At 38.3% G+C, this 13782-nt stretch overlaps 1 protein-coding gene across 2 annotated transcripts; it reads right to left on the bottom strand.

Annotated features, from left to right (window-relative positions):
* Positions 1–338: 338 nt before the first annotated feature.
* rnf141 (ring finger protein 141) lies at positions 339–12561 on the bottom strand. 2 transcript variants are annotated; one of them, XM_062389294.1, is made up of 6 exons: positions 12443–12561; positions 10009–10203; positions 9040–9148; positions 7135–7316; positions 3200–3307; positions 339–3073 (listed from the first exon to the last, which is right to left on the bottom strand). In XM_062389294.1, exons 2-6 carry the CDS (start codon positions 10143–10145, stop codon positions 2923–2925), a joined length of 687 nt encoding a protein of 228 aa, XP_062245278.1. In that variant the 5' UTR covers positions 10146–10203; positions 12443–12561; the 3' UTR covers positions 339–2922. The 2 variants fall into 2 exon arrangements, with proteins under 2 accessions (XP_062245278.1, XP_062245277.1); XM_062389293.1 differs by having other exon boundaries at positions 12352–12505.
* Between the last annotated feature and the right edge of the window lie 1221 nt (positions 12562–13782).

The raw sequence follows: 13782 nt of genomic DNA, 5'->3' as shown, positions 1-13782 counted from the left end.
CTAGTGTCAAAGTCATAAAGTCATTTCATGATTAAAACACACTATGATCCCTGGATTTTATTAAAGGGACTGTGAGGATTATTATCCTGCTGTTATGTGAAACATAATTGTACAACACTGGGGTAATATGTAAGAAATAAAGGCAATAATAATCATACAAAAATATAGCTTGAATGCTTAATAAGTGGTAGATTGAATCATTAAGGTTTTTAATTGCATACAATTCTCTTTGCATGCTTGAATGAGATTAATATGTTTAAATGGTCAATTATACAACATGTCCACAAGAGGTGTTGTCAACCTTTAAATCCATCCTAACACAAATTCTTGAAAGTGCAAACAAGCAAGTACCTCTTTATTTAGGATTATACAGTGAGAACAAAACCAGGTTACACACACCTTCCATTCAGTTTTGTAAATGAAACAGCTCCAATGATTCCAGAACAGCTATCAGTAAAGTTAAAGGACGATGCTTCCACCTTTTGGATTCAACATTACATTACACAACAGGTTGAGTGATTAGGGCATATTCAAAGACATTTACATAGAATGGAGCGTTTGTAGGCTCAGATGCAATAAATGAGTCATATATTGGAATTATGAAACATGACCCTGGAACTTAATTGAACATTCATACTTTAAATATATCTTTTTTTATAAATTTGTCTTCAGACCACGCAGTCATGTGGCCTGCAGAGCAGAAGGCCTCTGGTCAAACACTTGATTAATTTGGTGAAAAACGCCTCAACATCATTTTAACTGAAGTTAGATTACAGTGTCATCAGATATTCTATTCTACACCTCAGAGATAAGATCAGCTGCTGTTGTAGTGCACATACACTGATGGAGAGCTACAGGTTTTAAGGTGCGATTTGTCAGCATCAACAACCAAAAATACTTCTTGTGCAATAAGAAATCATGTTTTTGGTCTTCTAACAGAAGAGAAAAGAAATGCTACAAAGTAAATTACTACTGTGTCAAATTCTTATGTCAAATTTTTGTTAATAATATTGAAGCTATTGTCTCATGCCGGGATTTTTTTTTCTAAATGTAATGCAATCAAATGCAAATTTGACTCAGAGTCACCAAAAACTATTAGCAATTAATTATTCTTCATCTTTAAATAAAGCTTTACATTTTATTAAAACATACATTTATGAATCGAATTCAAATTAGGTTGATACATATTCACATTTCTTCAAATACTTCAGCATGGAATCCATTTCACATAAATCACAACCACTTTACTAAAGGTGCTTCCTGTGATTTCACTCATTTGGAAACAAGAAAAGAAAATCTTCCACATTACTGTGATCCTTTAAGAGGTCAGGCTCTATAAAAGCTGCCCGTCTCAATAAATCTTGAATTAATGGCATGACAAATCAAAGCTAATAAACAGCTTTGGAAATATGAAAAACGGTACTACTCCAGCACTTTGAGTAAAATAATCTTAATATTGTGTAATTATTTAATGGGAAAAATATATCTATAAAACATTTAAAGATGAGAACAACAAAAATAGTGGTTAATTCCAACAGTAAACAAAACAGCACAGCCAGCCAAGTTATTAAAATCATGTAAAACTATTTAGTCTTGTACACCCAGAGTCGGGTCCGAAGTGGATCAGAGCATCAGTTTATAACATGTTCACATGACAGCTAATATCGCGTGTCATCTGGGGTATAAACATGCAGCGTTACATTACACAGACTACCTCTCAGTTTTACATGTGGAAAATACATTTGGCTTCACTGTTTGACCAGAAACTCTGAAGGAAGAAAGTTGCGTCTCAGTGTGTTCGATTTGCTCATGAAGCCAAAGTTCTACATTTCAGGAAACGTTTATTTGTTATCAGCTGGAGTCGGATGAGAAGATCGACCCCACTCACAAATCTGTAAATTACACAGACAGCTCCAGCCTGCACCTCTAAAGATAACTTATCAACACATCCATATCAAAATTACAATAGAACCTTGTCAGTTGGCTGTTTCATGTGGTGGGCAAGACTATTTCTTAGCTCTGAGATGATATCAGGTAACCAAAGACAGACATAAGAGTGGTATCAAACATTTCAATCAAATCTCTACTCGAAGTCAGCTCCCTTGATATGAGAGCTACTATAAGTTCACCTATTTTGTATGATATTAGTATGAAAAACTTCACTTCACCTCAGATCAGCATTCATATTTTAAAGTGTCTAGTTTGTCTGAACCTAAATGTTTTTGTACTGTAAGAGCTGTGCTCCTGGTTATTTACCTGGTTATCTACAATACATGGGTTACAAGTAAATTCCTGTATTTTAAGTGAGTCGAGTATTAACACATTATTTTACCGATCGTAAATTTTTCAGCTAATTTGCTGAAAACTTTACTCAAAATGCCCTTCAATTTAGCTGGTATTTAGCTGTAAATAGGAATGTCCTGATTTAAGAAAAAAATGGTTGTAGGCAAAAAAAACAAAAATCCTCTATTTCAGTTATCTAGAAAGACTAACAGATAAATCCATATTTGGATTTATCTTTCGAAGGCCATAAATCATGGATCCATTGGGTAATTTATATATATATATATATATATATATAGGGTAAATTCAGGCTAATCTGTACTTTCCATATGGGTTGGAAATCCCTTAGTTTTGTGTCTCAAATCGATAGGAATGATGATAAAAAAATAAAATGCTACATGCAATAAAACTTCAGAGACCTCACAGTTATATTTCAGTTAGTTGATTTTTTTCATACCTAGCACATCATTTCCTTATTATTTTCCTTGACAAATAAAAAAAGCAAAAGCTCAACAACATCCTCCTCTGCATTGCTAGCTTTTGAAGAGAAAAAAAATCTCTGCCTCTCAAAAGTGACATTTAGTGTAGTGTAGTCTCCTTGATACAGGTCAATGTCCCTTATCATATTGGCTCAGTGTGTTAAGGCCTGTGTGGGTGGCCTGCCTCATCAGCCAAGTTGAGGATATAGCCAGCTATGTCATCCTCTGTGGGAAAATCAGACATTACCCACGATTCATTGGCAGCAGTCACTTGCAGGCGGCATATCGGACAGTTTCGGCTCTGCCCACTCCTGCAGGAAAATAATTACCATTTGTTGTGTGTATCACGAGAGATGAAAACTTTTCTGTGATAAAAATGATTTACAAAGTAAACGATTAACTATTGAACCAAACTAAAGCTTTTTCTGTCGTCTTACCATTTATCAATGCACTTCTGACAGAAGCTGTGCGCACAGGGTAGGATGAGGTCGGCCTTCCCGTCCATGCAGATACAGCACTCCTCCTCATCAGTCAGCTGCTTCACTCTGCACAGAAACACAAAAAAAGGGGTAAACTTTGAAATATTTCAAAGACATAAGGTGTTTCTTCACTTCTGAGCAGCCGATAAGTTATTTGTGAACTAAATGCTCTTTGTTAGATGCATTTTAATACTTTACTTGATGGGGATTTGTCAATCAAAGAAAAACTGATTGAGAATTGAGACATTACCCTCAATCAGCCGGCCCAAAACTCTTCCTACAATCAGTTTTAGAAAACGGGGGCCAGAAAACCAAAAAAAGCAAGCTGTTATAGTTATAATTGACCCATTTTCCATTACACTTGCTCATTTTATCAATAAAATATTAATTATTACAACTTTATCTGAAATTTTTATACTGTGGTTGAGCAAAATTGTTTATGGTGTGAACCCAAACCCCAGGATAGTTAAAACTGCAATTAAATGCCATCAATAGAGTTAATTTAGATAGGCCTGTATAAGGTGGTAGTTACTAGTGTCAGAGTAAAACCATTATGACTTCAAAATGAAACTTTCCTAAATAACAAAATTAATGAGAGAACATAGAAGAGGGAGTCTGTTCTCATTCAGTGTCATATAAATCTATGTTTTTGACACTTAATTTCTCCAGAAGTTTCATCTTTTTAACTGGAAACATGTCTATAACTGCAGCACACAGCACAGGGAACCATACAGTCCGTCTGTACCTTCTGTTATAAAGTTTTATTTTTTTATTTTATTTTAAAGGTCCAGGTGTGTGCCTGCTTCTTTCTGAGGTCAAGATAAAGCCCTGGAGTCAGTGCACCGTGTGTCATAGCCTGAGCTGAGCTGAGCTGACACCGTGAGTAAGAACTTTATCAAACTCAGAGTTCTTTATTAACCTCCTGGAACAAACTGAAAATCTGAAACTTTGGTTTCACACATACATTCACAGGCTTAAGCTTTCCAAAAGGCTCTTTCTTTTTCATATATCTTTATTAAATATTTTGGGTAAAACAGCACCCAGGATACTGGGCCTATAGAAAGGAAATGGCGGCAATCTAAACACCTGGACGACCTGCTATCTTATCAGTCTCTTCTCTCCTCTTTTTCTGCCTCTATTTCCACAGCCAAACGCACTTTTTACCAAACTGCAATTCAAGCCTCATTTTTTAACCCCAAAAAACTCTTCTCCATCTTTTCCAACCTCCTCAACCCTCCCAGTCCCCCTCCTCCTTCCTCCCTTCTACCAAGCCACTTTGTCAACTACTTTACAAGAAAGATAGATGACATAAGCTCTTCATTTTCTGATCCTCCTTCTATAACCACACTTCCAACAACTTCATCTTCATCCCCTTTGCTCTCCTCTTTCACCCCCCTGTCTCCCAACCAAGTTCTGACCTTGATAACCTCCGCCTGCCCGACCACCTGCCCCCTTGACCCCATCCCTTCTCACATTCTCCAGTCTATTGCCCCTGACCTTCTTCCATTTCTTACCCATCTAATCAACACTTCCCTGTCAACTGGCTGTTTCCCTAATTCTCTGAAGGAGGCAAGAGTAAATCCTCTCCTGAAGAAACCCACCCTTCTAAAGTAAATAACTACAAACCTGTCTCTCTCCTCCCCTTTGTTTCCAAAACTCTTGAGTGTGCTATCTTTAATCAACTTTCCTCCTATCTTTACCATAATAACCTTCTTGATCCTCATCAGTCTGGTTTCAAGGCAGGTCACTCGACTGAGACTGCCCTCCTTGCTGTCTCTGAGCAGCTTCACACTGCTAGAGCAGCCTCTCTCTCCTCTGTCCTTATCCTTCTAGACCTCTCTGCTGCATTTGACATAGTGAACCACCAGATCCTCATTTCCTCCCTTCAGGACCTCAGTGTCTCAGGCTCTGCTTTCTCACTGCTCTCTTCCTACCTCAATGAAAGCACTTATAGGGTAACTTGGAGAGGATCTGTGTCTGAACCTTGTCCCCTCACTACTGGGGTCCCTCAAGGTTCTGTCCTTGGTCCTCTCCTCTTCTCTTTGTACACCAACTCCCACGGCTCTGTCATTCACTCACACAGCTTTTCCTACCATAGCTATGCTGATGACACCCAACTAATCCTGTCTTTTCCCCGATCAGAAACACAGGTAGCAGCACGAATCACTGCCTGTCTGACTGACATCTCTCAGTGGATGTCTCATCACCACCTGAAGATTAACCTTGACAAGACTGAACTACTTTTCCTTCCAGGGAAAGACTCTCCCACCCACGACCTGACTACTAACTTTGACAATTCTGTGTTAACCACCACTCAGACGGCTAGGAACCTGGGCGTAACACTCGTTAGCCAACTCTCCCTTACTGCAAACATTACTGCAACACCACGGTCCTGTAGATTTATGCTGTACAACATCAGGAGAATATGCCCCCTTCTCACTCAGAAGGCGGTGCAGGTTCTGGTCCAGGCTCTGATCATCTCACTCCTAGATTACTGTAACTCCCTTCTGGCAGGTCTACCTGCTACTGCCAGCCGACCTTTGCAGCTCATCCAGAATGCAGCAGCTCGACTGGTTTTTAACCAACCTAAATTCACTCACACTACTCCTCTCCTCCACTCCCTTCACTGGTTACCAGTGGCTGCTCGCATCCGGTTCAAAACACTAGAACTTGCGTACCATGCTGTGAACGGATCCGGTCCAGTCTACATCCAGGACATGGTCAAACGTTACACCCTACCCTGTTCACTCCGCTCTGCTTCGGCCAATCGGCTCGTTGCTCCTTCACTGCGAGCAAAACACTCATCAAACATGACTGTTTGCCGACCTGGCTCCTAATTGGTGGAATGAGCTCCCCATTGACATCCAGACATCAGAAAGTTTACACATCTTCCGCCAAAAACTAAAAACATACCTTTTCCGACTTTACCTTGAATAAAAAAAATAAAAAAATAAAAAATACTAACAACTTTTGGAAAATAACACTTTAGTAGCACTTAAATGGCACTTACTTATAGCACTTTGTATTTTTGCTTTATTTTGAAGAAATTGTACTTTCTTGATTCTTGTCGTCCTTGGTATGTACCCTCGGGGTTGAATGCACTTATTGTAAGTCGCTTTGGATTAAAAGCGTCAGCTAAATGAAATGTAATTTAATGTGTGTCTGCCCCAATCCTGAAGCAGCTGTGGAAAAGTGTTTAATAATAATTGATCATGAGAATAATCATATTAATATTTTAATTATTGTACATAATAAGATTATGCAGGGAATGGAAGCAAACACCTACACATACAAACTTACACACTGTCCCTCTGTCCTACATCACCTCAATGTATGGCTCTTAATAAAAAATAGTCAATCAAAGTGTCAATACGAATAAAATGGGGGATTGTGATACTTTATTCAACACTAGTCATTAGTCTTCCTGACTAGAAGCACAACAACACACAGCTGATTCAAAAACTTAAAAAACATTTGTTGTCAAGTAGGGCCTGCATTCAACAGCTGATGTCGCATTTGTCCACAAAGAGTCTTTGAGGAATTACTTGAAACAAGGAGTTCAAATCAAACGGTTTAATGTCAAAATATTACATTGTGGTAAAATCTTTTGACAAGGATGGTTTGGGTGGTTTGGTTTTGTATTTATAAAGAGCTTTTCTAGTCTTGATGACACTCAAAGTGCTTTACAGTACAGTTTTACATTCACACATTCATACAGTGCATCTATTCGCAGCACTTTGTTATTCTATGGGGGGCCATTCAGGGTTCAGCATCTTGCCCAAGGACACTTCGGCATGCAGATTGGTCAGACTAGGGATCGAACTGCCAACCTTCAGGATGGAGGACAGCCACTTTACCCCTCAGCCACAGCCACCCAGGATCAAGTCACTGACCTGCCCATCCACATGCTGGCCTGGCAGGAGCCTGTGGAAGGGAGCTGGCCAGATGGGTCTTGGCTGGCTCCCTCTGCAGACAGCACCTCAGCAGCCTGACTGGTGATGTCACGATACAGCTGGATGAACTGGTACAGGTTCATGATCCGCGATGCTTCCAACGAACCATTCTCCTTGTTGATCTGAGAGGAGGGAGAGGCAGTCACATTACTCATAGGGTCTTTTTATATTTTTAAAAGTTTTCAGTGTGGATTACAACTTCTTACATAAGAGAGAGAAATTAGACACACAGGGTTCATACACATTTTGACCAATGGATTTCCATGACTTTTCCATGACTTTTCAATAACTTTAAACCAAATTTCCATGACCGAACATTTTGTGAAATCTCGGTGTATTCCGACCTTCTGCCACATAGCGAACACACAATAGTTTTCATAGATTAAAAAATTATGTCATCTACGAAATTCATGATAACCAATTAATCAATCGTCGATGAATTATGCCCATCCCTAAAATGAACGACATGAAAATATGAATATCACAAATTTCCATTACTTTTCCAAAACGTTTTGGAGATAACATTTTAAAATTCCATGACTTTTCCAGGTTTTCCATGACTGTACGAACCCTGGATACAATATGAACTAGTGTTTTCTATTAATTATCTAGACCAGAGTTCTTCAACAGGGGGTCAGCGGAAATTTTGGTTGATTGAACACATTTTTATATTATTCACATTTTCTTTTTTTTTCAACCAATTTTTTTCCCAACAAATTTAATTTTCTTTAAATACACTAACATTAACATGAATCCAACATATTGTAGGAAACGGATAAATGGAAGCAGAGGACGTTATCTTTCAGTCAGCAATTCACACATTCATGAACAGATAATAATAACAACATGAATATATTAACCTGTGTATTATTTGAATAGCTTAGAATTGAATGCACAATAACAGGGAAGCTATGTTTATACATGTTAAATATAAAACACAATATATATAGTAGGGGGTCCCTGCTCCATCTCTCCATCAGTTTGGGGGTCCTTGGCCTGAATAACGTTCAAGACCCCTGATCTAGACTCTGGCAGCCCGCCATATTCTATTTTGTCCTGCCACGGATTAATTGTGAATCAAAACATTTGTATATACCTTCCCGCTGGCTACAGACAGTTGCTGAAGGTAAACAAGATATCTCAAGAATGCCTTGAAGGGATTTCCGTAAAATTAGTAAAAATATTCACTTAGACTAAACACACAGTGGTTTAAAAAACACAAATTTGGACTATTGAATTTGGTCTCACCGAATTGAGGGAATTTCTTCTACTTGTGATCAGTTGTTACTTGAACTCAAAGATGAAGTGATTTAATTTGAGACGTGAAAAGTAAGTATCACAGTGACCTTATATGAATCTGTAGAAGGCATTCAACCGCATTGCTGCAATTCTAGTTGACACTTGTCATTATAAGAGCAGAGATCTCCACATTGTAGTGAGCAGCGCTATATTGAAACATGAAAATAGAGGAAACAAATGTGAAGTCACTGAAATTAAATCAGACAAAAAGAAACTCAATACTCCATTGAGCATGTGTATTGTATAATGTAACTATATATTATTTTGTTTGAATTTGACTTTACAAACTGGTCCTTCAAATTAAGCTTTTGACTTATAAAAGGTACATCTGTCTGATAATTGTATATTTCCAATCTGATAAATCTGTCTGACTCCATTAAACTGGCACAAACATTAGAAATAGCCCTCTGCAAACTTTCACCACACACAGTTTGCAGGTGAACGGTTTCAAAGGCATCTGTCTCTTTGTCCATCACAAAATGAAACGGTGCTCACCGGTGCATGGGTTGGCGTGTGATGTGTGTGCAGAAGGATATTTGGTCTCACCTTGGTACACACAATCCTGACGGCCACTTTCCACAAGGCTGTTGCATCAGATCCTGGTTGCACCTCAAACAGCAGGTGCTTCTGCTGTCCGGCAGCAAGCTTGGCCGTACTGAGAGAGATCCAGCAGACAAAAGAAGGTGTGTGCAAAATTTTGATTTCATTCTTGGCCATGCTGAATGTTAGATTGTTGATTGCTTGTGTTTTTACTGCTGGCACTGTCAGACACATAACAAATGCAAAGGTTTTGAAATTTTAAAGATCCTGACTTTGCATATCAACTATGGACATAAAGTTGCTTCAGAGAGACTTGTTCACTTTTAGTATAATTTATGTTGAATATTAATTTTAAACTGATGAAAAATTTTAAAATAAAAATCGATAATTATAAAGTAAAATAAAAAAAAATGTTGATCAATGCACAATTAAAATTGTAACACAATAAGGTGTCTAAAAACATACTGAAGTCACTTAACTACAGGTTATAACAGACCAACACTGGGAAAGTATCCAGCCCCAACCTCACCCTAAAATATATATGGGATTAAGTAATGAATGTTTCATTTCATATAATGGAATATTTTTTGGAACAACACAGACTAGCTCCCTTAAACACATTATCCTGCGGTAATAATACTTTCTCTAAGGGCAGGGAAAACTAAAATTAAACTGGCAGAAGCTGGGCCAAATGGACCAGGGGAATAAAATGGGCCACTGATGGAATCGTGCTGCAGCTCTGGGGATTAGCTCTCAAATTGGAACAAATGGCAAATCCTATAAAACATCCAGGTTCAGGTATCCTTTGTGATGTAATTAAGGTCACATAGGTTTTACATCCCTCTCAGTCAGTCATTGCTATTTATCCCACTGACCTCCACTACAATAAAAATGTACAACTTATTTTTGAATGATTGACAGCGATTATTATGACTTCGCATTTGTGCTGGTAGCATTGCACTTTTACAGACTTACACGTCATTAAGCTCGGCCACTCGTCCCAAGAACTCCTCGTAGTTGAGGTAGCCACTGTCACGCACCAGGCCAACGTGTTTCACCAGCTTCTCAGGCAGACGGGTCATCACCGACTGACCTGAGATCTGCTGGCCCATCCCGGCAGCAGCAGCACTTACAAAACAGCAAAGGCAGAGGAACGCACCTCATTCAGTTCTGCAGAGCCAAAAGCAAATAAAGAAATTAGGGTCAGTTTCACAATCCAGATTGGACGGTTTGTTTGTGATCACCTGTATTTATACATGCTAACAACAGTGCACTTATTCCTTAGTTTGCACATCTGCTTAGATGTCTAACTGTATATTTTTTGTCTTATCACTTGTGCTTTGTGCAATTACAAAGTTGTATTGAACGTGTCTGTGCTCAGCTGCTGTGTCTTGTAGAATCACCTTCATGTTATGAGAGGCCACTTTTGCTTCAGTGTGAACCAAATGTATATCTGTACTAAGAAAACAGTAGAGGTTAAAAAAAGTGCCTGACGACACGTGACAGCATTACATGGCTATGACTAACCATACCATCAGACTCCGTACATGGTCGCTCACTGCTCTGTGTGTCCTGCACCAAATGCGTTAAAAGCAGAGATTAAATTTCCCTACCTGCATGAGTGTGCCTTTGCATGTCTGTGCATGTGTTTGGGACTAATAAATGCATCTTAATCTTAATCTTAATCTTTAAATCTTACAGTCATCTGAGAGAAGAGCTGGGACTTAATAGCTTGATCCGGCCTTGTCTTGTTTCTGCTCAAGTGAAAATACCTTGGTTGGACAAACTATTTTGATGAGTTTAAACTTGACCAATAATTTATTTAAACATTTTCTGATGGAAATTAAATAAACCAAACTTTACACTGGACGTGGCTGAGGTCAAGGTAGTGTGCAGGCTGGTAGAATTCTTCCACACCACCAGGATTGTGCAAGAAACTGAACAGGATCTTCGCCAACAAGGCTGGAAGCACATGTTAGTGAAACATGGGCTGCTGTGTGAAGATCACCCAGCCAAACAAGCACATGAGACATTGTTGAGAGGAGCACCTGTCCACATAGAGTTCTCAAAAACGTGTTTACACCTTCACGTTTCTGCAGGCTACGAAGGACACTTTCACTCACTATTACTAGCTGTTTATTAGGAACACTATAATTATACTGGGCAATGCTCCCTCTACTCAGCCTCAGTTATTTGTGGTATTTATTATGATTGAGATTTCTGCTCCATATCAACGCTGCCTATCACTTGTCTGACCAAGCCCCATAGGTGCTCAATTGATTTCAGATTTGGTGACTCTGGAAAATGTACTTAACTCAATGTCATCTTAATGAAACCAGTTTGAGATGACTTCTGCATTATTCTGGTAATAGTCCTTAGAAGATGGTAAACTGTAGCCACAACGTGATGTGCATGGTAATCAACAAAAACCATATAGGTGTGGTATTGTGTGTAAAAATACCACATTGATAGCTTCTGAAATACTCACACATATTTTTAAATATGTTAAATATGTTTACTCGTTTATCATTCATTAAAGAAACCAGAACTCAGAAAAATCAGTCTCAACACTTATTACACAATATATAAAAGTTTTATATCTATTATGATTATCAATCGACTGATATGAACCTTTTTATATTGATAAAAATGTTCGGCCATATCCTCCAGCCCTAGCTCTGCATGCCACAACAGAATAATAAGTGGGAAAATAAACTGGTATACGCGTGTTCCTAATAAAGTGGTCAGTGTGTGTCCATGTAAAAAAACAGTGGAAGGTGATTAACAGCAAGCGTTTTTTACACGAGTGTATTAAAACTTACTTTTTTGGAAAAGTAAAACTGTTACTTTACTTTGCTTTTACAAATTATTGTTTACTTACAAGCAACCATGCCAGGCAAAGAGAACAACAACAGCTCGGAAAATTAGTAGCGTCATAAATTAATTTAAACTCAAGGATGATGCCATCGCCCTGACAACACACACCACCCTCTCCCACCGGGAAAAGGCCAACACATATGTGAGGATTGCTGTCATTGAAGTGCACGCGACCTGAATTAGCCCAATTACTAGCATCGTATAACAAGGATGCTAACGCTGCGGACGTGTAACGACTTTCTCGTCACTTCAGCCAATAACAGCAGTAGATGTGTGGCTTCGTGAGAATCTAGTGGATTTTTTAAAACACCATGCAAGTAAAGGATAATCATTCTTTCAAGCTCCTGTCACAACAGACATTTCTATCATAACAACAGCAATAATAACCGCTGGCTAACCAGAAGAAGCGTCAGTTAGCATCAAACTCAGCACTCGACGAACCTCGGGGTGGAAGAGAAGAGCAGCTGTAAAGGTGAGGAGCACTGGTGTGACCGTGTGAGGACAGAAAACCAACGAGAAACAGCTTTCTTACCAAACTGTCAACACCAGAGGCAGAAGTTCACAACCAGCGCTGCAGCTGTAGCTTCTGTTTGGGTTGGCGAAACTCAGTCGCTGTTTGATGACGTGGCATATTACCTTGCTTACATAAACAACGCCTATCAAAGTTTTTACAAAATATTTAAGCTTAAGTAACTTGTGTTTCTCGGAACATTTAATCTTTATCTGTTACACGTGTATTTTATTATTGCATATATACAAACTCCATTCGATCATATTTGATTTTACTAGCAATAATACTATTGGAAAGAACTGCAAGACTCTAAATACATATTTAATTTGAACATAACTCGTTGATTTTGCCTGGTTAAAGTTTATATACACAACCGTAGGGTAAACAAAATGAACTCCAACTTCACTGGCTTTTTCACAATTTTAAAGATTATTTTGATCAAAATTCAGCACTGAAAAAATTTGGTGGCTTTGGTCAAAAATAAATAAAACTTACTTGACTTGACACAAGGAGTCACTTACAAACGATCTGTATGTCTGCTCATCCCACATTGTAAATGCCAAGTGTTTACTCTGTGTGAACAGAACTGAAACAAGTTTCAATGTTATTGGAAGTTGCATGAAGTTCAGCAACGATTTACTGAGCTGAGGTCAAGTGTGATACTACAATAATAATTGTAATTCTTATTTGAATTAAGTTCTTTTGATTGGAGTTAAAGTAAATTAAGTTGAGCCAAGCATCTACGTTAATAATTTAAATTTTCGGGGTTAAGTTATGACAAATTTAAAAGAGCTGAAGCATAACTTTAATATATGAAATCTATTCAATTAAACTATTGCATTTATTCATAATGTATCACATTGGCTCGTTATAGTACACTCCTGATCAAAATCTTAAGACCAGTTAAAAAATTGCATGAATTTGCATTTTGCACTGTTGAATCTTAGGAAGGTTCTAAGTAGAGTTTCACAATGCAAAAAGAAGAAACGGGAACAAGAGCCCAAAAGTTGTGAGCAGCCAATTTATTGAAAATAACAATTTAACTGAAGTAGGCTGTTCATCAGCTGATCAAAAGTTTAAGACCACAGCTCAAAAAAAAAAAAAAACTCCTAAAACAGAAATTAAAGTGTCAAAAATGGTGGAGTAATGAGTAGCTCCACCATTATTGTTGATCACTTCAAAAATTCGTTTTGGCATGCTTGATGCAAGTGTTTCCAAAAGGCTAGTGCGAATGTTGCGCCAAGTGGTGAAGATGGCTTCACGAAGGGCATCCACTGTCTGGAACTGAAGTCCATTTTTGTAAACTTCCCTTGCCATCCACCCCCAAAGGTTTCAATTGGATTAAGATTAGGGGAACACGC

Source organism: Platichthys flesus, chromosome 6 (assembly GCF_949316205.1).
Source record: "Platichthys flesus chromosome 6, fPlaFle2.1, whole genome shotgun sequence".
NCBI lineage: Eukaryota > Metazoa > Chordata > Actinopteri > Pleuronectiformes > Pleuronectidae > Platichthys > Platichthys flesus.
The sequence above is the reverse complement of the archived record's forward strand: the minus strand, read 5'-3'. Positions and strand labels throughout refer to the sequence as shown.

What these genes read in the sequence shown, in the direction of transcription:
- rnf141 (XM_062389294.1), bottom strand. Translation starts at nt 10,145, where the DNA reads ATGGGCCAGCAGATCTCAGGTCAGTCGGTGATGACCCGTCTGCCTGAG. An exon ending in TCAGGATTGTGTGTACCAAG is followed by an intron (nt 7,317 to 9,039) that starts GTGAGACCAAAT and finishes CCCTCCTCTCAG; the next exon opens with ATCAACAAGGAGAATGGTTC. An exon ending in CAGAAGTGCATTGATAAATG is followed by an intron (nt 3,074 to 3,199) that starts GTAAGACGACAG and finishes ATTTTCCTGCAG; the next exon opens with GAGTGGGCAGAGCCGAAACT.